Source organism: Labeo rohita, chromosome 13 (genome assembly GCF_022985175.1).
Source record: "Labeo rohita strain BAU-BD-2019 chromosome 13, IGBB_LRoh.1.0, whole genome shotgun sequence".
In the NCBI taxonomy this organism is placed as follows: Eukaryota; Metazoa; Chordata; class Actinopteri; order Cypriniformes; family Cyprinidae; genus Labeo; species Labeo rohita.
Genome location: NC_066881.1, coordinates 22195134 through 22222711, shown reverse-complemented (window position 1 = coordinate 22222711; position 27578 = coordinate 22195134). Strand labels below are relative to the sequence as shown.

Genomic DNA, 27578 nt, shown 5'->3' with positions numbered 1-27578 from the left:
TTAGCAAAATGCAAGAGATTCTTACCCTAATCGGCCCAACTGATCCAGTTCCGGAACGGGCGGCCCGTATGTGTCAATGAACAGAGGCTGATAGACGTACAACACTTCCTCCACACGAGACACAGAAGCGAAAGACACAGTCTGACCCTGAAGAAAAGAGACAGAGAAAAAGACATTTTTTAACTGTTTCGGCAATGCAAATGATCACTACTAAAAAAAAAAAAAATCACTACTAAACAGAAAATTTAGATTAGATTTAGACTGCACAATGACAGGCAGAGATCATTTCTGATTGGTTAAGTGACTAGCTAGCCTATGTCTATGTCTAAGTCTATGGCTGTTACAGAAACAAATGTGATTTCTAAAGAAAACCATTTAGAAAGTAGTTACATTTTATGCATATTATAAAAAAAAAATTAGAGCACCTTAAAAATGTTACATATATATGAAAATATATTACTTTAAGACTTTCATTTAGTATTCTTTAAATATTCATTTAATTGTACATTTTATTTAACGCCATTTGAGGTGATAATATTTAACACACTCTCGTTGAGTTTAAAATGGAACTGTTAATGCAGACGACCTCATTTAAAGAACACTAACAGACATTCTGTCTGAGATGAAGTCACACACACAAATGCATGGGTGCCAACAAACACACACATCTCTCTATGGATCCAGATCCAAGCAGGGGATCTAAAGATGTATGACAACATCACTCACTGCCAACACACACACACATACAAAGGCAACACACACAAGGGAGACTGAACTTGCTGGAGAGAGAAAGAAACCACAGCATGGAGGGAGTGTGAGTGTGTGTGTGTGTGTGTGTGTGTGTATGTGTGTGCATGTGGAAAGGGAATTTCCATGGGAGAGCTTCTCGCTACTTTGGTTTGAAAGTACTGCATGCATTTAAACGGCAACAAAACAGCAAAGTAAATAATGCCACACAAAACAGGGAGAGAAAACAACAGTGATACAAGTAACCAGAGCATGAGAATCACTAGTGAGGGAAATTTTACGATCTGTTAATTGTGCAATTAAACATTCCTGAGTGTGTGCACCCTAAATGTGCAGCCAATGTTCAAATTGGTGTCAAAATTACATTTTTGCAACAGTAGACAATGGTCTGTGAATTTGGCAAAATTATACTGGGCATAAAGTATATTTAATATGAAGATAATACGAGACCATATAAAAGTTTGCAGTCAGTAAGATATTTTTTAAAAGGAAATTCATATTTGTATTCTGCAAAGATACATTAAATTGATCAAAAGTGACATTCATAATATTACAAATAAATTCTAGTTCAAATAAATTCTGTTTTATTAAACGTTTTATGCATTAAAGAATGCTGAAAAACTGTATCATGATTGTTTCCACAAAAATATTCCACAGCACAACTGTTTCCAACATTTAATAATAATATGAAATGTTTCTTGAGCATCAAATCAGCATATTAAAAGGATTTGTGAAGGATCATGTGACACTGAATTTAGCTTAAGGGGAGACACTGCAGACAAAAATGCTGTTTTTTCATGCACCTGTCAAGTTTGAGATTTTTCAGACTTGAGTGTTTTTCAGACTAGTGGAAAGAATCCAAAAGACACTGTTGAGTGTTTCTTTTATAGCACTTTATCTATTTGTGTCAATAGATTTCAGTAACAATCCATATATTTAAAGGCTGTTTTCTCAAAATTAGTTTTTTCTCCTACACTGAGCCATAAATCTCAACTTCAGTAGCACTTACACACAACTTTACATTTTTATTCCTGTATATATCCTGAAGGTTTTTACATAATTCAATTCATACATAATTTGTTTGATTTTATACATTTTATTCCCCACAAAATTGTATATAATATACATATATATGTAATAATGAATTACACACATTTGACTATATGATGTCAAAAAAAAGAATTTTGAAACTGACTTCATCCAGTGTTTACATTTTTTACTAGAAATGTATGCAAATTAGCGCATATTTCATTAAATGACTAATTTGCATATTTAAAACTAAAATTTTAGAAAACGTGTACTAAAAATTTTTTTGCAATTAGCAATGTAATCAACTAGGTAAGTAAGGTGATAACTATTAGTTCATTTTTTTACCCTATTCACCTGCAGTGTCTCGCCTTAAAAATAAATGTAATTTTAAAATACATTTATATAGGAAACAGGGTTCTTTTATGCATGTATTTTTAAACTTTTTTTTAAAAATACTTTAAAAATCTTACTTCTCCTTAAAGGAGAAGTCCACTTCCAGAACAACAATTTACAAATAATTTACTCACCCCCTGTCATCTAAGATGTTTTTTAAGGAAGACATTTCAGCATTTTTCTCCATATAATTGACTGATATGGTGCCCCGATTTTGAACTTCCAAAATGCAGTTTAAATGCAGCTTCAAACGATCCCAAATGCGGTTGTAAACGATCCCAGACGAGAAAGATGGGTCTTATCTAGCGAAACGATCTGTTATTTTAATAAAAAGAATACAATTTATATACTTTTTAATGGCAAATGCTCTTCTTGTGTTACTTTGCTTGCACAGTTTTTGTTCCGGTTCGTGACAGTTAGGGTATGTCGAAAAACTCCCATCTCATGTTCTCCCTCAACTTCGAAATTGTCCTATATCACTGTTTTACCTTTTTTTGTTAAGGGTGTTTGATCTTCTTTGCATGTTTACTTTGCAAAGACTGTGTCGGTACTTCAGTGATGTAGGATGATTTTGAAATGATTTTTGAAGTTAAGGGAAAAAATACGATGGGAGTTTTTCGACATACCCTAACTGTCTTGAGTCAGAATACACAGAGCTCAGGGAGAGCAAGACAAGACGAGCGTTTGAGATTAAAAAGTATTTAAATTGTATTTTTTTAATGAAAATAACCAATTGTTTCGCTAGGTAAGACCCTTCTCCCTCAGCTAGGATTGTTTACAACTGCATTTGGGATCGTTTGAAGCCGCATTTAAACTGCATTTTGGAAGTTCAAAATCGGGGCACCATATCAGTCCATTATATGGAGAAAAATGCAGAAATGTTTTCCTCAAAAAACATAATTTCTTTACAACTGAAGTAAGAAAGACATGAACATCTTGGATGACAAGGGGGTGAGTACATTATATGTGAATCTTTGTTTTGGTAGCGGACTTCTCCTTTAAGACATATCATTCATGCCATTCAGTTTAAAACTAGTATTGTTGTGATGCATTTCTTCAGGTAAAGGTACTATCCAGCTAGCCATTCTATTTATAGTCTATTTATATAAACTATTTCACCTCACACTGAACCCATGAAACAGCACACACACTCTTGTAGGTTCATAAAAAGCAGTTGCAGCACTCCGGTTCTACAAATTGAACACTTACTTCTTTTTACACACCAAATGTCTGTGGTTAATAATGAATTCAAAATAACAAACATAAATTCTCTTGTCCACCCAGTCTGATCAGTTCCAAACTCACATCTCACACACAAGCACAATCTGTCTAGAGATTTCCATGTCAACACATAGAAACCATCCCATCATAGATTACCCTGTCAACAGCCTAATACCAGTGGAAAACTCTTCAGAACTCCAGTACACACACACAAACTTCACGGTAAACCACTACCGCATCTTTACTAACTCAGAAATGAACATCTGCGCTCAACATTTATTTGAGACGTTGTATGTGTGTGTGTATATAGAGAAATGCTGCTGATTCTGAGTATGCTGAGTGACTATAGATACATATTCACTCCCCAGCGCCCTTAAAACAGAGCTGCCGGCTCGATCCATCTTCATTACTGTGCGGGGGTGGAGAGGGAAGGAAATCCCTGAGCCGAAACACCCCTCCGGTTGTCTGTGCATTCAGAGTTTCACTCCAAGCAGTTACACACATTTTAACGGGGCCTTGTGTTCAAATCAATCATATATCTGCTGCGTTTCGACATTCAGTGCCGTCCAGCGCTTTAACCTCACCCCTGCCTGGGCAGTGAATCAGTCCATATGTTTGACATTAACACATAGTAAACATGTTTTTACGAGGTGGACTTGAATTTTACATTTTTAAAATAAACCATCTCCCCTGGTTCTGCATTTTAGACTTCTGTCTTGGGAGGCACAGAACATTTTGACTGGCAAAGGAAAGGCTCTACGACGCAACGGCTCATTTGTTTGTTCATTCTGCGGGTGTGATAATTTTCCTCACCAAACCAACAAATGCCAGTTATTATTTCTGAGGTGTGTTGGTAGTTGTTCTTGCCAGCTTTAAACTGCATGTATCAACCAGAATGTGGGATGGGATTTGGGAAAATTCTGTTATAAACCATTCCTTCTCAAAGCTGGTTTTGGGAAGGAGACCAAAAGAAGGCTGTTTCCAAAACAGATATGTAAATCTTCAAGGGAACTGTATAAACTTGCGTAGAATTTTATTCAAATCAAAGTTTCTTGCACCAAAACCAGTCATAATTTAGTTTTACTTACCATAATTTAATAGGATAAAGACAGGCTGTCTTTGCTACTGTACATTAAAAAGGAAAATCCTGTTATTAGCTACTCATCCTCATGTCGTTCCAAACCCGTAAGATGCTTGTTCATCTTCAGAACACAAATTAAGATATTTTTGATGAAATCCAAGAGCTTTCTGACCCTGCATAGTCAGTAATGCAACTACCACGTTCAAGGTCCAGAAAGGTAGTAAGGATATTAATACAATAGTCCATGTGACATCAGTGGTTCAACCTTAATGTTATGAAGCCACCAGAATACTTTTTGTGTACAAAAAAAAAAAAAAAAAAATAACGACTTTATTCAACAATTTTTCTCTTCTGTGTCAGTATTCGATGTGCGTTTATGAGAGTACCAGGACATATGCATGTGGTGCTGCTGATCCAGCAGCCGTGAAACGCTACGCTTTTTGTTGGAATTGTTCAAGTGTCATTATTTTTGTTTTCTTCGCACACAAAAAGTATTCTCATAGCTTCATAACATTATGGTTGAACCACTGATGTCACATGGACTATTTTAATGATGCCTTTACTAGCTTTCTGGGCCTTGAACGCCTCAGTTGTGTTGCTGTCTATCCAGGGCCAGAAAGCGCTGGTTTTCATCAAAAATATCTTAATTTGTGTTCTGAAGGTGAACGAAGCTGACCATAGACTTTAAAGCTTACTCTGCTGTAAGCCATTAATTTAGACCAGGGATAGGCAACGTCGGTCCTGAAGTGTCTATGTCCTGCAGAGTTTAGGTCATTAGACATTAAGAGCCATGTGACTAAAATTTAAAATAGCTTTTTGATGTAAATACGATGGTGTGAACCTTGAAAGAACTGCTGAATTAAACTAACTGTTGCAGCCCTGCACATTGAAAACAGCTTTGCTTTCCATTGGACTGATAAAAACTTGTGCACCTTGAGCCAAAAATTGGCTTTTAGAGAAAATTTTTAAAGAGTTCTTCATTCTGATAATTTACGTTTACATTAAATGCATCTGACAAAAGGAAAGCAAAGCAATAGGCCAGGGAATTGTCATAGACATACTGGTTCATTTTTGCAATTATATTTAGCTGATTTGACATACATTTCAATTTTTTATTTAATTTCTCATCAATTTTAACAGTGTTATTAATGCATTTAAGATTTTATAAATTTTGGCTCTCGATGTTCAAGATACTGATTTCTCAACTACTTTAAATATTTAATCCAAAAAAGTTCTTATAATAGTAGTGCTTAAATTACTTTAAAAATTCATGATTTTAACTTAAATCGGTCTTTAGCATTTTAAATGTAGATTAGCGTTAGATTATTTTCTATATTAATAATCATTTATTCATTTAAATATTTTAAGTCATCCTCTGACCCCATTCAGGGTATCTGCAGGAATTTTAAGCTCAAATTTAAGATTTATAACTTGTTAAATTTAATACTATATGAGCAAGGTAGGACAATGTTTATGGTAACATATTAAACTGTAAAATGACTGTAAAAAAGCATGATTTACAGTTCAGATACAGGTTTTCACAAAAACAAAGTTTTACAAAATGATAAATCTCACATTTCAGCCTTTAAACAATTTTTAAGAAAATGGATGGGTCAAAAATTTAAACAACTATTATCAATCAAGCATTAATTAAATAAAATTTAAATATATTTTCCTGTCTTAATGACTAAGATTTTTATAATGCAGTATCTTGTTGATCCACCAGTTCACATTTACAACTCTGCGTATTTGAAGTGCAAAAACTAGTTGATTTTCATATTGGTCTGAACAAAAACAACAGGCTTATTGAAAAATGCAAATACAAATTCATACTCTGCCAGCAGGTGGCGCTTTTGAAACGGCAGAATTATAGCCATTTCCCGCAGACAGCGCAGCACCTGAGTTTGAAGTGTGCAGCGCTTACATTTTGAAGTTCAATCGTCACATTAAGACATGTCACAATTCTCGTTTTTCCGTCCCCAATTAATTAAGACTTTCTTGTACCATTTTATACTTTTTATGGCCTTAAATTTGATACAACTAATTTTAAGACTTTTTAACGGCTGGCAGAAACCCTGCCATTTTGAAGTTTTCTAATAATCCCTGGTTAAAAAACATTGCTAAATTATACAGTAGAATTTTTGTTAACTATTGCTACAATATCTTCAAACAATGAATGTCCACAAACGTTTTCACAGAATTACTTTTGACAGAACTCCACTGAACAATGCGTGTTCTGAGTAAATTTCTTTTTCGGTTAAGTCGAGAGGAATGTGAGAAAACGGCAAAAGGTTTCTGTTTCACATGGGATCGGGCGGGAGAGCGCGTCGGGACTCTGACTATGCAAGTCTTCAGGACACTCCAAGGTCAACAAATATAAACTGTCTATCAGCACCTCTGCTGACCTTCACACACACACACACACACACACACACCTCAGATCAGCACATTTTAAAATGATCACACACTCACACCGCTCTGCATGGGGCACGAGAGGAAAATGTCACAAAAACACAGATATTACAACAAACACAATAAAATATACTCATCAACACATCATCTTAAAAATCTTGTCCCATTCACAGCAAAATCATCATCAGTCACTGAAGTCACACTGAGAAAGTGACCCGAATCTACCGTGTAACACTAGTGAACACACATACAGGTTCAGTGGGGATAAAGTGAGCTTTGTGGACCCTCCAGCTGGCATTAACTGAGCTCAAGTAACAAGTGTGAGAGCCAATGCCCTCTCCATGCCCTGTAACACACACTATTTTGATCTCCAAGCCTCTACTGGCTCTCTCCACATGTATGCGGAGTATGATTCTGCCTGTAAAAAGTCAGACGAACACACACACTGCTTAACTGCACCGCTCAGAAACATCTGTGTGTTAAATATAACCATATACGCGTGCCTCCAGCCCAGTAGCGTAAAGCCATCTAAAGCTGACAAACACTTTTTTGCCGATACTATCCTCCATGTGCCAAAATCCATGCCAATGTACACACCACTCATCTCCTCATGCCAACCACAAGACACGTTTGTGGAAACTTATGCACTTGAATACACACACACAAACACTGACAATTGTGCACACTGTTTCTGTTTTTACTCTCAAACGGCAGTTTTTGAGACGTATTGCTCCCCCTCATCGTTTGCATACACATTCATGACATGTTGGTTCAGGTCCGTGTCCTTTGCAGTGACCGCTGACGGGATTTTTTTTAAAGAACAAACCTGTCTTACCTGCTTTACAACACCACAAAATGATATAAACACACACACAGACACACACTCCCACGTCATACTCAAACACGGGCTAATACAAACATGCCGGTGTGTCTGTGTGTACGCAAAAGCTTGTGCACAAAGGGTGCTGAATATTACACAGGAAACATATTTATAAACATGAAAAAAAAAAAATTTATGATGTCTATTGTTTAGAAAGTCATTTACTACTCTCAAATGATTATTATTACTAGTATATTATCATTATTAATATGTAAATTTAGCACTTTAGCAATTCACTGTTGAAAAAAATAAATCATAAAATTAATACATGTAATTATAATAAAAAAATTATAATTTTTATCCACACACACACAATACCAGTCAAAAGATTTTTTGTTTTTAAAGAAGTCTCTTCTGCTTACCAAGCCTGCATTTATTTCATCCAAAGAACAGCAAAAACAGTAAAATTTTGAAATATTTTTTTTTATTTTTAAAATAACTGTTTTCTATTTGAATATATTTAAAAATATTTATTGCTGTAATCAAAGCTAATTATTCAGCATCATTACTACAGTCTTCAGTGTTACATGACCCTTCAGAAATCATTCTAATATGCTGATTTTTTGTTCAAGAAACACTTTTTATTATTATTAATATCTAAAACAGTACATTTTTCAGGATTCTTTTATGAATAGAAAAAGCCAAATATCAGCATTTATCTGAAATAAAAAGTTAACATTATACACTATACCATTTACATTTCTGGGTAAGAATTTAAAGAAATTAATATTTTTATTTAGTAAGGATGATTATAATCAGTTTTGATCAATTTAAAAGACATTTTTACTGTTACAAAAGATTTCTATTTCAGATAAATGCTGTTCTTCTGAACTTTCTATTCATCAAAGAAACCTGAAAAAGTCTACTCCACTGTTTTCAACATAATAATAATAATAAATGTTTTTGAGCAGCAAATCATAATATTACAATAATTTCTGAAGGATCATATGACTGGAGTAATGATGCTAAAATTCCGCTTTAAAATCACAGGAATAAATTACGTTTTAAAAAATATTCAAATAAAAAAACAGCTATTTTAAATGGTAAAAATATTTCAAAATATTACTGTTTTTGCTGTACTTTGGATCAAATAAATGCAGGTAGTGCATTTATATATATATATATATATATATATATATATATATATATATATACACACACACATACATTTGTTGTGGAAAAATAAAAAAAATGAATGGATTTTAATTATCATTATCATATTTAATTACCTAATCATAAGCTTTAATTTGGTGGCATTTCTCTGCAACTCCTGGAAATAACTTGATTAACTATTAAAGGGATAGTTTCCTTTTTAAAATGTTATCCACTGTCAGCCCTAGCGATTATGCCGGCATGTGTGTTTGCATGTGTTGTTCCCTCACCATCATTATTCCAGTAGAGAAGATGTTTGCTGGCTTGACATTTTGCTTCTGTTTTTCTATCTGGGTCTCCAGTTGGGCGGCTCGATCTTTATGTTGGGCCAACAGCACAGCCGCAGGTAACTTGGAACTTTCCTGCAAACACAAACATTGAGAATATGCTTTTATTTTAAACATTCCTTTGACACTTTAATTGACAGTGAAGAGTGAAGAGAGGACAGTGATGGATAGGTGGGGAAAAATCAGGAAATAACAAGTAAGTTGGACTCCAACTTGTATTGTTTTCAGAAGCACCACAACTAACTAGGCTGCAACTTCAACAAGATAAAAAAATTGTTTTATATATTGTGTGTGAAGTATCTAAAATAGCTTAAAAATTTTTATAATTGTTTTACATAATAGTCCACAGACCTATAACACATTTATGGACTATCAGTTGACAACTACAGACATAAAGGACGAAGTCTAAAGTCAGATGCACATGCTGAAGTAGAAAGACCATGAGATATCAACCCATGGACCAAATCAACACTTAAAGTGTGTGTGTACCAGTTCATCCAAAAGGGCCTGTTTGTTTTTCCGTTTGGCCTGTAGTTGTCTCTGTTCTTCCTGCAGGGTCTCCAGTCTCCTCTGCTCTGAATTCTGCTGCTCCTGTAACAACAGCTCCTCCAACTCCTCCTGCTCACGTGTCTAATAGAGAAGCAATATTAAATTAAGGGGGAGAATAAAATAAAATAAAATAAAACGCTCTATTTCTGCTTACATAAGGTTCTCACTTGTGAAATTATCCAACTGTCCAATCAGAACCATGCACACATACTCACCAGTTTGGCTTTGTTTCTCTGTATAACGTCTTTGTTATCTCGCTGATACTGTTCCATTATCTGCTTGGTCCTTTCAACATCTACATTATTTGTCAGGTTAAACACTGGAGACACACAAAAAAATACATTTAAAACACAAAAAAAGATTTAAAACATATGTAAACATGAATAAATAATTTATATATGCATCTCACCAATGTCCTCCACTTGCTCCAGGTAGTCATTATATTCTTTTAGAGTGGAAAAATCTAATTCCCTCTTATTATAGCTGAAAGATGAAAGAAACAGAAGAAACACATAATTAAAATACTATAATTAGCCAATAAGACCATTTTGGATGTACATATACAGTTTCTCTGCCACATACATTTTGAGAACCTTCTTGCGGATCTCCACCTCTTTATCGATGGCTGGATCTTCGAAGAGCTGCACGCGGAAGTTACTCTTTCTGAGAGGAGTGTTACACTGCACACAGTTACCTGAGCCACGGACAAACAGCATCTCCACACAGCTCTCACACCTGAAACACACACACACAAAAACATTTTACTCACATTGGCAGAAGGTCTGCTGAACGAGGGTCAAAATAAACAGTAATGAAATGTGAAATCTGCTGGAAAAGCCTTTAGAAGCGATTCCACACAAACACACATTTCAATCATCTCACTGCTTCAGAGGGTAAAATTTGGCCCGAAAAACTTTCCAAACGGAGCCATAAGTTAGACTAATGGATAAAACAGAGGCTTGATATGCGTGTGTGTGGTAGTCTTACTCAATCATAATGGAGTGATGACGGGATGGGTTTGAAGCAAAGCAGACGTACACATTAAGGGCTGACAAAGTGCAGTGTGTGTTAAAAACCAATGGTATATCTTGCCCAGGATTTATGCATATAACTAATGCTGAGTTTCAACAAGATTTTCTTAAAAAACAGTAAACTATCTGTAATTTTCCGCTGAGCAGTTTAACTTTACTTTTTTAATTTCCCCATTCTTTCTATAGAATAAGCTGCTCTCTAAAACTGTTCAATACCATCTTTTTGTAAACAATCTTTGCTGGTGACTGGAAATTAAAGGAGAAGTCCACTTCCAGAACAACAATTTACAAATAATTTACTCAACCTCCTTGTCATCCAAGATGTTCATGTCTTTCTTTCTTCAGTCGTAAAGAAATTAGGGTTTTTGAGGAAAACATTTCAGGATTTTTCTTCATATAATGGACTTGATTGGTGCCCCGATTTTGAACTTCCAAAATGTTTAAATGCACCTTCAAAGGGCTCTAAATGATCCCAGCTGAGGAAGAAGGGTCTTATCTAGTGAAACAATCTGTCAATTTTTTTTTGTTTTTTTTTTTTTTCAAAGAATTAAAATTGTGTAGCACAGGCTCTGGGATGCGCATTTACGATGCTACGAATTAGTAATGGGTCATTCTTGAACGATTCGTTCATTTTGAACGAATCTTTAATGTGACTCAGGAAGAACGTGTCATCTCAGGGAGTGATTCGTTCAGTCGTGCATGCGCAGCATCATATTAGGTTCTGTACTGAAATTAGTACACCTGTTTCGAGTCTTCAGGTTTTTCGAGTCATTCGTTCATCTTATTGGGCTGTCACGTGATGAACGAACGACTCAAAACCGAAGACTCGAGAGATGAACTAATCAATTCTTTTTCCGGCTCACACTGCATTGGTTGAGCTTATGGGGCTGTCACTTGATGAACGAACGACTCAAACTCGAAAACTTGTCAGATAAGAGGCGAGGTGAGCTAATCATAGACTAAAGACCACAATGAATTAATCTTTTCTGTTTCTTATAGCATTATAGTTTTGACTTGTTTGTAGTGTAATCAACGTTTGTGTAAGCAGTAGATGTGTTAGGGAAGTAACACATAACATTGTAATTATATTTTGCTAAAAGTAACGAAATGACTCGGAAAAAAAAAAATCATTAATTTTGCTGAACGGGACTCCGGTCCGAGTCCGAGTCGGTAAAATGATCTGAACTTCCCATCCCATTACTACGAATCACATCTAAGTTCATCGTCTGTGTACTCCGGCTAAAAAAAGACAGAGTATCGCGAAAACTCTTATTTTCGCCTACAACTTCAGAATCGTCCGACATCGTTGTACCTTTTTGTTTGTAAACAGCGTTTGACTTACTTGCACTTTCTTAGTCTTTGTGCGTTCACTTTGTAAACACCGGGTCTGTAGTTCCGCCTACGTTCAGGCGTGACCTTTCAACATGATTCAATAGTACGTGAACGCGCATCCCAGAACCTGTGCTACACGAGCTTTTGTGCTTAAAAAGCATACACATTTTTATTTTCCAAAAAAAATGACCGATCGTTTTGTTAGATAAGACCCTTCTTCCTCGGCTGGGATCATTTAGAGCAATTTGAAGCTGCATTTAAACTACATTTTGGAAGTTCAAAATCGGGGCACCAATCAAGTTCATTATATGAAAAAAAAACTGAAATGTTTTCCTCAAAAACCATAATTTCTTTACGACTGAAGACAGAAAGACATAAATATCTTGGATATCTTGACAAGGGGGTGAGTAAATTATTTGTGAATTGTTGCTCTGGAAGTGGACTCCTCCTTTAAATGTAATATATAACTATAAAATAATAGCATTAACTATGTGTACTAGCTGACATCTAGTCTGGGTTTTCTCTGAAACATCTCAACTGTTCACTTTTTAACTTTAGAGAGTAAACTCTACTTCTCCCTGACCTAAACAGATACAAGGTGACTGTGCGTATATGAGAGAAAGGGAATAGAAGACCTTTAAAAGAAGCCTGCAAAACACAAGTATGAACACAGACTCTCATGTGAATAAATGCTAGACATTCCATGCTCATTCCTCCACTCCCGATCCGTGTTTGTCAGCATGTTGAGAGGTTACTACACTCCTCTAACTCAGCACAACTGACCCCATCACACACACACAAAATCTGCAAACTCCTGCATTTCACACACAAACACGCACACATAAGCTACCTGTGTCCCTCTCATCAACTATCTCTCACACACACCTACTTGTGCCCTTCCCTCTTCACTGCTGCAGGTCATCAGGACACACTCAGCATCAGCCTAACAGCCACAAACACAGCGTTTCTTCAACTACAGGCACTTTTATGTCCCATTGGTGATTTTTAATAAAACAGATATAACAGATTTTATGTTTTTCAAATGCCTTTTTGGTTTGATTGTATTTTACCCTTGTGGATTTTTAATCTTAAAATACAAAAACAGTTGAAAATGTTAGGTTTTTTTGTGATAGATATTTGTATGTAAAAATAAATATCTATTGCTGCACAAATTTTGACTGTTCCTCACTTGTGGTATGATTTCAAAAACAAATGAAGAAAGTTATGTACTTTGTCATGTCTGAGATAATAAATATAAGAAATGTGATATTTGAAGAAACAAGACACATTAAGATGTTTCTCAATCACTGTGACTCAGTTCTAGGACAAGAATATTTTTTATCAAAACAACTGTTCAGAAAAATTAGTCCAGGCATCTGATTTTAATTTCTTATTTAATCATGTTTATATGTGCAAAAGAAAAGAAAAGTTTTAAGCTTGAAGTTTAGCAATAAACTTTGAATTTGCTTAGCAATACTGAGACTGAATTATAGCAGAAAGTACACTGAAAGATAAAATTGCAAGAAAAAATCATATACAAAAATAATTTGGACATAGCTTGTTTATTAAAACTGATGAGTTGATTCTGAGTGAAATTATTGTACTCTTTACAACTTCTAAACATTTATTCATCAGGTGAGCCATCCCATGCAAAATGATCATTTAGTTATTTTAAAGTTGTCAGGTACAGTAGGAGAAAATTTATTTAATTCCCTGCTGATTTTGTACATTTGCCCACTGACAAACAAATGATCAACATATAATTTTAATGGTTTTAAAGGTTTATTTTAACAGTGAGAGACAGAATAACAGGGAAAAATCCAGAAAAACGCATTTTAAAATTATAAATTGATTTGCATTTTAATGAGTGAAATAAGTATTTGATTCCCTATCAATCAGCAAGATTTCTGGCTCCCAGATGTCTTTTATACAGGTACGGAGCTGAGATCAGGAGCACTCTCTTAAAGGGACCAATCAATCAACCAAGACCAAACAGCTGTCCAAGGATGTCAGGGACAAGACTGTAGCCCTACACAAGGCTGGAATGGGCTACAAGACCATCGCCAAGCTTCTTGGTGAATAGGTCAAACATGGAGGTGGAAACGTCCTGCTTTGGAGGTGTTTTTCTGCTAAGGGACAAATAGACGGGGCCATGTACCGTCAAATCTTGGGTGAAAACCCCTTCCCTCATTAAAAATGGGTCGTGGATGGGTATTCAAGCATGACAATGACCCAAAACACAAGGCCAAGGCAACAAAGGAGTGGCTCAAGAACAAGCACATTAAGGTCTTGGAGTGGCCTAGCCAGTCTCCAGACCTTAATCCCATAGAAAATCTGTGGAGGAAGCCAAACGTCAGCCTCAAAACCTTAATGACTTGAAGAGGATCTGCAAAGAAGGGTGGGATAAAATCCCTCCTGAGATATGAACCTGGTGGCCAACTACAAGAAACATCTGACCTCTGAATGCCAACAAGGGTTTTGCCACCAAGTTTTAAGTCATGTTTTGCGAAGGGGTCAAATACTTATTTCATATACCAATTGCTGAAATCTTAGAAGCTCAGTGTGATACACAACAGCATTCAGCTAGGTAAAACTAAGTGTCAACAAAAAAGTAGAACAAACATGACATTTGCATGGCTGACTGCCATGGCAAAAAACAACAACAACAAAACAAAAACACCTAAACTCTTTGAACAGTACAGCTCACAAAATGAAAACTCAGTTTTCTGATACAATAACTGAAGAATTAATGCAATGTTTTGAGTTACTGCATTTTTGAGTTACTACATTTTGCATATACAGTATGCCGGGGTGCCCAACTCGGTCCCGGAGGGCTGGTGTCCTGCAGAATTTGGCTCCAACTTGCCTCAACACACCCGTTAGGACAGGGGTGTCAAACTCCGGTCCTGGAGGGCCGCAGCCCTGCAGAGTTTAGTTCCAACCCTGCTCTAACACACAAACCATGTAGTTGTCAAACAAGCCTGAATGACTTGATTAGCTGGATCAGGTGTGTTTAATTAGGGTTGAATCTAAACTATGCAGGGCTGCAGCCCTCCAAGAACTGAGTTTGACACCCCTGCGCTAGAAATTTTCTAGTATGCCTACTAGCTTGATTAGCTGGTTCAGGTGTATCTAATTGGGGTTGGAGCTAAACTCTGCAGGACACCAGCCCTCCAGGACAGAGTTTGGGCACCCCTACAGTATGCAATAAAGCTGAGATGTCCTATATATACAGTATCTGACAACTGCACTTAAACTGATGATACACTGGGCAACTTTGGGCAATGTTTGCCGTCAACGTGAAACCAGGTGAGACACAGGGCCCATGATCGATCTAAATTATCCTGATTAAAATTTGTTACCCATTCTCAAAGGGAAGTGCAACATTACTCAAAAAAGCAAAATTACTCAAAAAAAGTTGCTCGGTAAAATTGCTCAAAAAAGTTGTCCTGTGTATCATCACCCTTACAGTTTAAAGAATGTCAATACTGTTTTAAAATTTGAGTGACTTTGTAAAACGTAGTTTACTTTCTCTCTGAAGTCCATATAGTTGAAGAAACACATAAGTAACATCTCCTTCCACTCCATCATCTGTATTTAATCATAGACTATAGTCATTTATTAGCTGTATTTGCCTTCATCCTGATTTTCTGCATACTGACATAAACTCTCATAAAATGATCGGGGGACTGGGTGCTGGACTGTCTCCAGCAGTGTGTCATCAGTGTGTAATATATTCATACAGTCTCTGAGTCCCAGGTCAGCAGTTCACTGTGAGTCCTTATGTGCTCTGCAGGTCAAGGGCATCCAAAGCAGGAGTCACATGACTTCAGACACACATCACCCATGAGATACTACACTTTCTTAATGGCTAAATGACTACTCTCATGCACCAAATAAAGAGCTAGTTTGAACACACGCTTGTCTGTATTTACATTAACATATTTATCACAGAAATAGTTTCCACCAAAATACCATTGTTACAATGGTTTGTTATTACTAGAATAAAACTGTCAATTTTAGATCAGATGACAGAACTTTTCCAATCGTTCTGCTGTGTTGTCGCTTTGTTTACTGGCCACATGTGCATCAAAACATAACTATGAATTGTAAATGATTATGAAAGCTCTTTATAATATCTTAAGTACACCATATGCTATTTTATTATGATTTAGTTACGGTTGAAACTATGATTATCATGATAACCTTTTGTAAGAAGAGTCTCAACATTTATGTCTTAAAAACATCCGTTTACTGCACTCACAGGTTGAAACACTGGCCTGATTATAGCAAATATACAAGCAAAACGAACCAGACGCCTATAATAACACTTTTAGCATTGTCTATAATAAATAAAGCCCCACATCTGTATGTTTAAGATCTGCACAGACTAGGTAATGTACTCACAGCGTGTGTCCACACACATTCACCATCAGCTTCAGAGATGGGTTTCTGTATTTGGTCGTCTTGCACCTCGGGCATCCCTGATCATCCATTATTATTATTAATATTTGTTTTAGTCCGTCTGCAAAAGAATAAACAGCAATCAACACACTCCACAGCGCATAGGAGTGTCACATTGAAAATCGCCCTGGTGGAAACAAATCTTTATTACAACCGTTCCTATTCGAACACTTCTTGAGTTAGAGCTCTGTCCAGCACTGATAGATTGATAGATAGATAGATAGATAGATAGATAGATAGATAGATAGATAGATAGATAGATAGATAGATAGATAGATATGTACTTATCTATCTAGATAGATAACCTAGATTTACGTAAATTCATTACCATTGTTTTCTATTTTTTTTTCTTTCTCTTTTTTACCTTGTCCCTTTCATAAATATGACCCTGGACCACAAAACCAGTCATAAGGGTCAATTTTTATAAACTGAGCTTTGCACAGCTGAATAAATAAGCTTTCCATCGATGTATGGTTTGTTAGGATAGGACAATATTTGGCCGAGATACAACTATTCGAAAATCTGGATCTGAGGTTGCAAAAAAAAAAAAAAAAAAAAAAAAAAAAAAAAAAAAAAAAAATATTTAGCAAATCCAAATGAAGTTCTTATCAATGCATATTACTAATAATAAAAAATACGTTTTTTAAAATAAAAATCATTTGACCTATACAATGTATTTTTGGCAATTGCTACAAATATATCCGTGCTACTTAAAGGTCACAAATAATTGTCACATTTATTATATTATTTAAAGGTCACATTTATTATATTATAAACTTATAACTATATATATATATATATATATATATATATATATATATATATATATACTGAACTAACAATAATTGAAAACTAAGTTTTTTTTAAAGAGAAAATACTGTAAGACCAAGAACCTTTCAAACGAAGTGAACAAATGAACTAAGGGGTAGGGCTTGTCGTTTTGTAAATGTGTGTCGTTTGAAGTGTCTGTTGTATGAACAGTCTGAGTCTGTTAAGCTCAAAGTAAACACACAGCAACACACAAAAGCCCCGAATGGGATCTCACCTATAGCGCAGGTGAGCCTGCCGGTGCGCGTCACGGCTGAGTGACAGCTTCATTTCAATGCGTTCGCCTTGAAGCTGCGTTCGCCCCGCCCCTTTCGAAATTTCATGTAGCCAATCATGTGTGTCCCCCTCAAACTATCGGGCTGAGAAGTCACGCTGCTTGGAGCGAAAGGGGAAAGCTATCCACTTACAAAGACACCCGATATCACTCGCATGGCGCACGGGTAACCTGATCAGCTTTGGGCAGAAACGAGGCGGGGTGACGGACTAAAGGAATCTGAGGTGAAGAATAAAAACAATGTCTGTTTCCTCTAGTGAAGTGACAGTGGCAGGCGAGATCAAAAAGGAAAATGTGAAGTGCACGGAGCCTCTCGAGAGCTCCGCGGACAGTCGGGGGCACGTCAAACTCCTGACTCTGGACACTCCGGTGGCCACCGGGATGCTCGTCGGGCAGCAACAGACCTCTCCGTCGGAGTGCAAGATGCCCACTATGGACTCTTTGTCGGCGCACACTTCACCCGCAGCAACCTCTTTGGCTTTTTCACCGGAGCAGGTTGCGTGTGTTTGCGAGGCGCTTCAGCAGGGGGGCAACGTGGATCGACTCGCCCGGTTTCTGTGGTCTCTCCCGCAGAGCGACTTATTGCGCGGTAACGAGAGTATCCTCCGCGCTCAGGCGCTGGTGGCCTTCCACCAGGCGCGCTACCAGGAGCTTTACAGCATCTTGGAGAGCCACAGCTTCAGCCCCTCGTGCCACTCTGCCCTGCAGGACTTATGGTACAAAGCCCGGTACACGGAGGCGGAGAAGGCCCGCGGTAGACCGCTGGGCGCAGTGGATAAATATCGCCTGCGACGGAAGTTTCCCCTGCCCCGGACCATCTGGGATGGAGAGGAGACGGTGTACTGCTTCAAAGAGCGATCCAGGAATGCTCTGAAGGACCTCTATAAGCAGAACCGGTACCCGTCCCCGGCCGAGAAGAGGAATCTGGCCAAGATCACAGGACTGTCCCTCACACAGGTCAGCAACTGGTTCAAAAACAGAAGGCAGAGAGACAGAAACCCGTCAGAGGCGCAGTCCAAAAGGTGAGGAAATCTAGAAACCTACAAAACACAAACTTTGTTCAGTGAATGAATGAATAAAAATGTTTGCCAAGAGTTTTAATTGGTTTATTAAGAAGATCACAACACACAGAAGTTAAAGCAAAGTCTTAGAGAGATTTTAAAGCGCTCTTCTTGTCTGCTTGTGCATTGTCACAACTTGTGGGCTGTTACCCAGTCTTTGTACGTTTAGGCTAATCTTTAATTTACTCTTAATGATCTTAAATTACAGAGGTAAAACGTGCTTTGATCGAAATTTGAAAAGGCAGCTTCTAAAGGACATCCAAACGTGTGCGTAAAATATATGGCGTGAGTCACCACCTCGTGTATGTGTGTGTTTATTTTTGAGTGAGTAGCTACTCAGGATCCATTGACGCGTAAGGTTCGCCCCACCACATAAATCACTCTGAACTATTTACTTTTCTTTTTAGCCAGAGGGGATAGGAAAACCTCCTCTTCAGCACTCTATTTTAGCACACACACACACACACATATGCGGTGGTAATACAGGATTCACTTTAATGTTTTCTCTTTGTGAACAAAGCTCCAGCGCACCTGGTGGAAGTGACCTCCCTCAAACACATACGTACATTTTTTCCATTCACAGAGAGCTGATGTCACACATTGCTTGAAGCATCTTAATCAGGAATGTTCTTGTCATCAATCATATATTTTATCACTCGCGTAAATATGGCAGTTTTGAAATGTACAGCTGCACTCCATAATATTTTAACTAAAATTTCAGTTCTTATCTAACAGTTAATCTTATGGCAATGTGTTGTTGCTAATATTACTCAGAAGATGCATGCATTTATTTTTATATAGAACATCCTGTGCTTTTTTTCTAACGCCAAATGTGATAATATTAATAGCCCAATTCTGGCTTTTTTAAACTTTACAGACTCAAGAACCCCATTCAGAGTTTCAACCAGAAACTCCTATAGCAAAGATTTGGTAGCACTTTATTATTAATATTGTCAATAAACATCACCTTTTATACTGTTTAATAGACCATCAGTGTTTGAAAATGCAGGCTATGATATTAAAATGAAAGTTAGATAATAATTACAATACTGCAATGTGATTTTACACGGAAAACTAAGGAATACAAACGCTACGCGATGGCCAAAACGCGTTCAGTGTTTAATCTCCCAAACACGTAATGACGTTATCACGAAAACATTAAATGCCAAACTCTTCTGGCCGGCTGTGAAAAGACACATGACAGTTGTGGAAGTCCTGTCGGAGTCACACAGCTGCTGCAGTCATTCACTAAACGCGCCCTTCTCTCTCAACTAAACGAATTTATGTTTGAACAGCTGAAGGCGCTGTGAAATATCGTCAGTGGATGAATCGCGCTGTATCGTACTTTAAAATATCAGCTAAATTTAACCTTTCGTCACAGGCAGCCCATCCCCGTTTGGCGAAGGGCACCGTGGACATAAAACTGACCATTTGTGAAGTCATGCTGTGTTCGCGGGGTTGTGTCGCCAAATGGTGTGCGTGCGTGCGTAAAAGAGAGGCTGTAGTATAGACAGGATTACCGCTGACACATGAAAGCTGTGATCTAGGGGGTCCCGCGGTGTGAAGTGGATACTCACCTCTCCATTTGTCTATGCGCGCTCCCGTCTGTATCTTCCTGCAGCTGCGTCAGTCCGCGCTCGTACAGTTAAACAGAGAGTGCAAAGTAATAATTCAGTATTTCCCCTCTTGAGAGTTTGTCCAAGTATTTCTCGCTTCTATTTTCACAGTGAGCACAGGCGTACAGTTTTCGTTTATTTATATTTTTCTTTTAAACTGGCGCAAATGTGTATTTTTTGTAGCTTATATGATTTGGTTGCTTCTGATTTGGTCGTGTTCAAACAGTCGTAGTCTGAAACTGGATTCTCACTGTATGTTTTATTATGCATTTTACATTTATCCATATGGCACTTTTATTCAAAAGGACATTTATTTCAAGGTGCATAATTAAATTTGATCGATTCTTGCTTTTCCTGGGATTCGAACCCAAGACCTTAACATTGCTAGCGACACTATTGCTATACCAAAGCATTTTCAGTTTGTGAAACCGTATTATTTCAGTTGTGTGTATTGAGAAATTGTTTAAAGTAATATTAACAATAAATCCACCGCATTTTTTCCCGTGAGCCATTTGTAAATTTTCCGACTTCCGGTCTCATCCGCGTCCAGCTATTTTTAGCTGCACAAAACTCGTTTTTCTGCTTGATATTGCAAATTGGTGTCTTATTATGTTATTTTACGTATTATCTTATTTATGAACACACAGTGCAAACGCAAGCGCAAGTTTTACTTGTTACTGCACATTGTTATTCTTGGCGTTATTTCTTTATAGAGGGTTTGCACTTACTTCACGATTTGGTCAGTCGCCCGGATACGCGGCCATATTGGCGACACTGTAAACAACAGTATTGGATTGCATGGATTGCATGGACAGTGTTGGGGAAAGTTACTTTTAAAAGTAATGCATTACAATTTTGCATTACTCCCTGAAAAAGTAACTAATTACGTTACTTAGTTACTTTTTATGGAAAGTAATGTGTTACGTTACTATTCCGTTACTTTAAATCTGACCAAGGTTTGCTTCTTTGTTTTTAATATAAAACAATTCTAATGTAAAAGCCCTTTTACACCAAAAGTGAAATGAATTCACCTCAGACTGAAAGAAAAGTACATTTATGCAGGAGATCACTCTTCAGCTATTAAAAAAATGAAGCACAAATGTTTTAAATTAATTTAGTAACAAATGTTTTAAAGTAATTTTTGCTTATTAGTATGGAATTGCATCATCAAAGGTCAGAAGCAAATACACTGGTTAATAAAATGGAATTAAATACATAAAAGATATTTGTTTTATTTAACATTTAATTATTGCAGGGTTGCGTCATATTTTGAGTTCGCATTTCACTGTTTTTATTCATTTTGAGAAATACTGAATCTGTTTTTTGTGAGTGAGATGAATTAATGCATGTTCACATTTAGTCTAGAATACAGTAACATCATGTTTACTCCCAATTTCCAGACAGGAGACTTGTCAATAAATAAATGGGAAAAAAAGTAACTGGCGTTACTTATTTGAAAAGCAACAATATTTTCTTAGAAATTAAAAAGTAATGCGTTACTTTACTAGTTACTTGAACAAAGTAATATTATTACGTAACTCGCGTTACTTGTAATGCGTTACCCCGAACACTGTGCATGGTTAATGTACTACTGAATAGTTGTTCCACTAATTTATGGTGTCTAAACCATGGAAAAAACATGTGGAAGCTGCTAAATCATATAGAAAAGTACTCAGTATGCAGGAAAGGGTGCAATATTGTGACAAACTAAAGTTAATAGTTGGTAAAGATATGTATGAGCAGTATTAATTGGGATATTAGCCTAATACTTCACCTACCTGACTGGAAATGATAAGAACAAACATGAATGTTGTCAAGATTCTTGCCCTGGAAGTCATGGTTTAGTTTGGCCAACCACAAACACTTTTTGTTCCTTGTGACAGTTTTCTGCACTCTTCTCCTTGATTTAAATTAGCTTTTGGCAGTCTATAGTAGTCCAAATGTTTTCCCCAGTCCAACCGATTAGTACAGCTCCAGACATGATAATAATTGACCATTTTCAGCAACGATAATCAGCAAAATATGCTTGTTTCGTTCAGTTCAGTGGCATTGTTTATGTTAAGTACCGCCAATATGGCCGACTGATTACAAGTTGTAAAAAACACCCTAGAGCATTTAATGAACCGGAAGTCTTGTCCACAGGTTTACTTCCGCATTGAAGAACAAGTTGGATAGAATAATATAGCAATACAAGAATGAATAAATTACTTTAGTAATTAAGAAGATTAAACAATTATATAGAACATAAATCTTTTGTAATAAAGTGTAGAGATGGAGACAAAAAGAAAGACACTCACTGTCCCTCATCTCTCTGTCTTTCACTCTCTCTCAGTGAGTCAGATGGAAATCACAGTACAGAGGATGAGAGCAGTAAAGGTCAGGATTCTCTGTCCCCGTGTCCGATGTCAACCTGTGCTGATGGGACTGCGGGTAATGCAGTTGTGCCTATCTGCTCTGGAGCTCTAGAAGCCGGGGTCATCGTCCAGCAGGTTGGAGACAGCAGGAATTCTGTCTCACCAGCGTCTGTCATCTTTAACGGAGTCTCAGTCAACACTCCTGCCTCTGTTTTCCACAACGGCACCACTTCGTTTCTGTCCTCCACAGGACACGTCCTCTTCAGCGGCATGAACTTGGGACTCCAGTCCCTGGCTTGCAGATCAGATGATGGTGCAGGACAGGATAAAGCCACAATGTTGTACCCCTCATTTCACTGTACTGTGAATGGGACGAACATAGAGGTGAAAGCAGAGGATGTGAGGCAGGACGTGTCGGTCCAGGACCAGAATACATCTGTTAACTCAGCATTCAATGTGACTCCATCCGACGGCTTGCAGCTTGAAGGTTACAGCTTGGTTTCTGAAGGCAATGGGACCTCACTGCTTAGCAACAAGGTGGTACTTCCTTCCTTGCAACTTTCATCATCTTCTTCACCCTCACCAGTCACACAAGGTGAGTGGGTCTTATCAAACATCATCAAAGATTTTTTGTTGTGGTCACTGACCCATGAACCAAATAATAACTGAATATGAACTGTATATATGTTTGAGAGCTTTATCCTCTCTCTCATCTTCTGTTCTCATTTCTCTTTCTGTCAGGCATTGTTGATGGCAGTTCTCCTGCTCCCGGCTCTCTGTGCCACAACCAGGTGGAGGAGCAGGACAGGCTACAGCTGACCTCTCTTGAGCCCAGCACAGCACTCTACGGCCTGGGTAGTGTACATACACTGTCTGCTGTGAAGAAGGAACCTTTGGAGACTGGTGGATACCTTTACCACCTGGGTTACAGTCCTGATCCCACCCACAGCTCTCCCACCTCACTTAACACAACCATGACAACAACCCAACAAGACTACACCACTCTCACAGTGAGCACACCCTTACTCGCCCAAACGGACCTTACCGGTGAGTTCAGAGGTCATGATGCCCAGATGACCTCAAACCTAAATGGAGACTTCCTATGTGCGGTTTCAGAGGGAGGGAAGGGTGAGATGAGAGAATTGGAGGATGAAGGGGAAAAACAGCTGACAAAACTAAAAACAGTGCATATAGAGGAAGAGATGACTGACCTTTGAACTTAAGTGGAGATGGAGGTAAAATACTTTTTACCAAAAATCACAACATTATTTAGAATTTTTATGTTTTAGGAGTTTTTTATGTTTTCAGCCTGAATGTTTTGATGTTTTTTTTTTAAGTATTAAATTATTTTGGCAAATCTGTCACTTGGTTTGACTCCAGTTTGGTTTGGAGAATCTATGCAAAGTCATATATGGAGAACACAGTTTTTTAAAGTGTTTGATTTTCTTTTTCTTTTCCTCTTTCCGTCTATTTCTATGCACAGTTACCATTTTCAGCTTTGCTTTATCAATAGTTGTGTATAACAGGAGTTTTCAAACTGAACAAAATATAGTGTAAAATACATACATACATACATACATAAATAAATACTTTACATAAAAATATATTGTAAGTAATTAAATAAAATTTCATTCTGGCCTAAAATCCAGAGATTAATTACAATTATTTTATTCTTTGTTTCTATTCTGTATCTTTTCTAACTGATGGGTAGAAAAAAGGAAACAGAGTACAATGGTAAAAACTATAATATTTTAGATATTTAAAATATATTTTTATTTTTCAGAGTAGAAATGAGGTTTTTGTACATACAGGCTGAAGCTACCATTATATTTTAGGAATGGGCTGCTTGCAAGGGAATAATCATTTGGAAGTCTGTGGTATCAGAAAGTTTGAAAACCCCTGGTATACACAACCAGTCAAAAGTTTTTGAACAGTAAAATTAAAAAAAAAAAAAAATTTCACCAAGCCTGCATTTATTTGATCCAAACTACAGCAAAGTTTTGAAATATTTTTACTATTTAAAATAACTGCTTTCTATTTAAATAATCTATTTAAACTGAATTTTTAGCATCATTACTCCAGTCATATGATCCTTCAGAAATCATTCTAATATTCTGATTGGCTGCTCAAAAAAACATTTTTTATCATTATTATGCTGAAAACAGCTGAGTAGATTTTTTTCAGGTTTTTTTGATGAATAGAAAGTTCAGAAGAACAGCATTTATCTGAAATAGAAATCTTTTGTAACAATAAATGTCTTTGTCATCACCTTTGATCGATTTAAAGCATCCTTGCTAAATAAAAGTATTGATTTCTATAATTTCATTCCCAAAAAGAATGGTATAGTGTATAATGTTACAAAAGCTTTGTATCTCAGATAAATGCTGATCTTTGGATCTTTCTATTTATCTTTCTAGAATCCTGAAAAATGTACTCAACTTTTTAAAATACTGATAATTGTAATAAAAAATCTTTCTTGAACCAGCATATTATAATGATTTCTGAAAGATCATGTGATACTGAAGACTGCAGTAATGAGGCTGAAAATTTTAAATAGTAAAAATATTTCATAATATTACTGATTTTGCTGTATTTTGGATCTAATAAATGCAGGCTTGGTCAGCCGAAGAACATTCTTTTAAAAAACATTAAAAATCTTACTGTTCAAAAACATTTGACTGGTAGTGTATAAAAGAAGAATATTTTTTCAAGATTTTCTCCATATCACTTCCATCAATCATTTCATACTATTTTAAGTGTTTACATTAATTTTTGAGCTACAGGTACTAGACAGCTCTCATTTTCTCTCTGTTGCTCCCTCTATCTCTCTTCCTCTCACAGTGTGGACGTATGTGTGTTTTATGAGAGTCACCTGCTAGTTTCTGCCACGAAGAGTTGAGTTTAGCAGACAGGTGGACGTCTGGTCATGTGTCATCCGAGTCAAACCTTAAAGGTCACCTCCCTGTGGAAACACACATGCACAGACACACTATTCCCATGCAGATTAAAAATACAAAATCTCTGACAATCTTTGAAGCATTGTCATGGTCATTACATTGCCTAGCTTCCATAATAATAATAGGCAAATAATATTCTTTGTAGACAAACGATATCAACACAAATACACAAAGTTTGCTTATACAAATTAAGGGATGAGTCAGAAAGGTTGGTAATCAACTGCTTGCTGTAACAGATGTTGTGCCCTAAAATTTAGGGTATTATCTGTGCACAAAATATGCTAAGAACTACTTCTTTCATTTGAAATGCAAACTGTTTTATATGGGCAACTTAAACCTTCAGGTCATTCAAAATAGTGAAAACAATTGTTTTCCTAAAGGATTTGATTAAACTCACCATCTGGGTTTTACAATGAACCATCCCTGTAAGCACACAATGAGCTGAATATCACCTAAAAAGCAATAACAAGCAATAAGATTTTTTTTTTAATTTAAAGCTTAAAATCTATATTGTACATTAAACCAGAAACATCAGAAAAGATATTAAACAGACATGTCAGCACAGTTGTAAATGTGAAAAAACACTATGCGAGTAAGCTGTTTGTATATGGAAGAGTGTGTGTTTTGGTTACAGTAGTTTTTGGTTTTGAGTTTGCTATTTGTGCCTTCTTGCTTTCTGAGGCTCAGCATTTGGTTGGTCTTCAGTTTGCCTGTCATTTTTTTTTTAACTTATTGGTGCTGGTTTGACATCTGCAGTATTTAACTCCATGACAAAAGCTATGCAGCCATTCTGGAAATGAGAAATGACTTTTAGAAATCATAGATGATGAATGAAAAGTCTCCTACAGGATTATGAGAAATTAAAAGGATATAGGTGTGAAATGAGCTGTAAATGTATGAGCAAAATGCAAAACAGTTTTGTGAATAATATTTTAGCATGAACAAAAATGTTAAACTTATGATGTATTTTTCTAAAAAAACAAAAACAAATAAGAAGCACAAAAAGTGATTCATTAAATATTTATACTGGAAAAACAGCCTCATTCGAGTGATTTCATTCATGACTGAGAGATCTCGTAAACGTTCGACATAGATTTGTTTGCGTTTTCTTGTTATGTCTACAGTGGATGTTAAATATTCAGACGGACAGGAAACATGCAAATAAAAAGATTTAAGTAGCCAGGGCGGGGAGGGAAGCAGAGACCTGATACAGAAAGGCCAGGCCGGGTGCTGGAAAATCAGCGGTGATCGTTTGCACATGCCTGGTGGTCTGGAGCTTGTTAGCAAGCTGCTCTTGTCTCAGACTCCTAAATTCAAATAAACAGGAGGGCGATTTCTGGAGGCCCTGCCGTCTCCTGATAGGGGGGTCCAGAAGGAGGCAAAGAAACAGACAGAGAAATTCTCTCTGATTTGTAAATGACTGTTACAGATGGCACTGACAAGTCATTATGTGAATCTCAAACGCAATGCTACAGGATTAAAGGAACAGTTCACCAAAAACGGAAAACTCTGTCACTAATTACTCACTCTCATGTTGTTCCAAACCTGTAAGACCTTTGTTCATCTTCAGAACACAAATTAAGATAGTTCTAATGAAATTCGACAGCTTTCTTACCCTTTTCTTATGTCAGAAAGTGAACCACGGTCAAGGCATGGCACAGAAACGTAGTAAGCATATCGTTAAAATGGTCCATGTAACATCAGTGGTTCAACTGTAATTTTATGAAGATACTTTTTTGTACGTAAAGAAAACAAGATAACAACGTTAAGATCTCTTTTCACTTCCAGAACAAAAAATTACAGATAATGTACTTTAAAGGGCTTTAAACAATCCCAGCCAAGGAAGAAGAGTCTTATCTAGCGAAACAATCAGTGTTGGGGAAAGTTACTCTCTAAAAAAGTAACTAATT

The 27578-nt window shown here is 36.7% G+C and overlaps 2 protein-coding genes across 3 annotated transcripts in view; one reads left to right on the top strand and one right to left on the bottom strand.

The window, feature by feature from the left end:
- mnat1 (MNAT1 component of CDK activating kinase) overlaps positions 1-17892 on the bottom strand; it is a 27603-nt gene extending 9711 nt beyond the window's left edge. The window contains exons 1-8 of the mRNA XM_051125981.1: positions 17624-17892; positions 16522-16639; positions 10334-10486; positions 10161-10234; positions 9967-10070; positions 9692-9832; positions 9146-9277; positions 26-147 (exon numbers count right to left, since the gene is read on the bottom strand). Coding sequence (XP_050981938.1) covers positions 26-147; positions 9146-9277; positions 9692-9832; positions 9967-10070; positions 10161-10234; positions 10334-10486; positions 16522-16610 — 815 coding nt within the window. The 5' untranslated portion in view covers positions 16611-16639; positions 17624-17892. The remainder of the gene's footprint in view (positions 1-25; positions 148-9145; positions 9278-9691; positions 9833-9966; positions 10071-10160; positions 10235-10333; positions 10487-16521; positions 16640-17623) is intronic.
- Positions 17876-27578, top strand: six4a (SIX homeobox 4a). Of its 2 annotated transcripts, XM_051125978.1 has the most exons (4): positions 17876-18702; positions 22690-23306; positions 23453-23946; positions 25553-27577. In XM_051125978.1, exons 1-3 carry the CDS (start codon positions 17921-17923, stop codon positions 23926-23928), a joined length of 1875 nt encoding a protein of 624 aa, XP_050981935.1. In that variant the 5' UTR covers positions 17876-17920; the 3' UTR covers positions 23929-23946; positions 25553-27577. The 2 variants fall into 2 exon arrangements, with proteins under 2 accessions (XP_050981935.1, XP_050981934.1); XM_051125977.1 differs by having other exon boundaries at positions 23453-27578.

Bases quoted from the DNA above. Each gene is read 5' to 3' on its own strand.
- six4a (XM_051125977.1), top strand. From the start codon at position 17,921: ATGTCTGTTTCCTCTAGTGAAGTGACAGTGGCAGGCGAGATCAAAAAG. The intron at 18,703-22,689 runs GTGAGGAAATCT...ACTCTCTCTCAG, and splicing joins TCAGAGGCGCAGTCCAAAAG to TGAGTCAGATGGAAATCACA. The intron at 23,307-23,452 runs GTGAGTGGGTCT...TCTTTCTGTCAG, and splicing joins ACCCTCACCAGTCACACAAG to GCATTGTTGATGGCAGTTCT.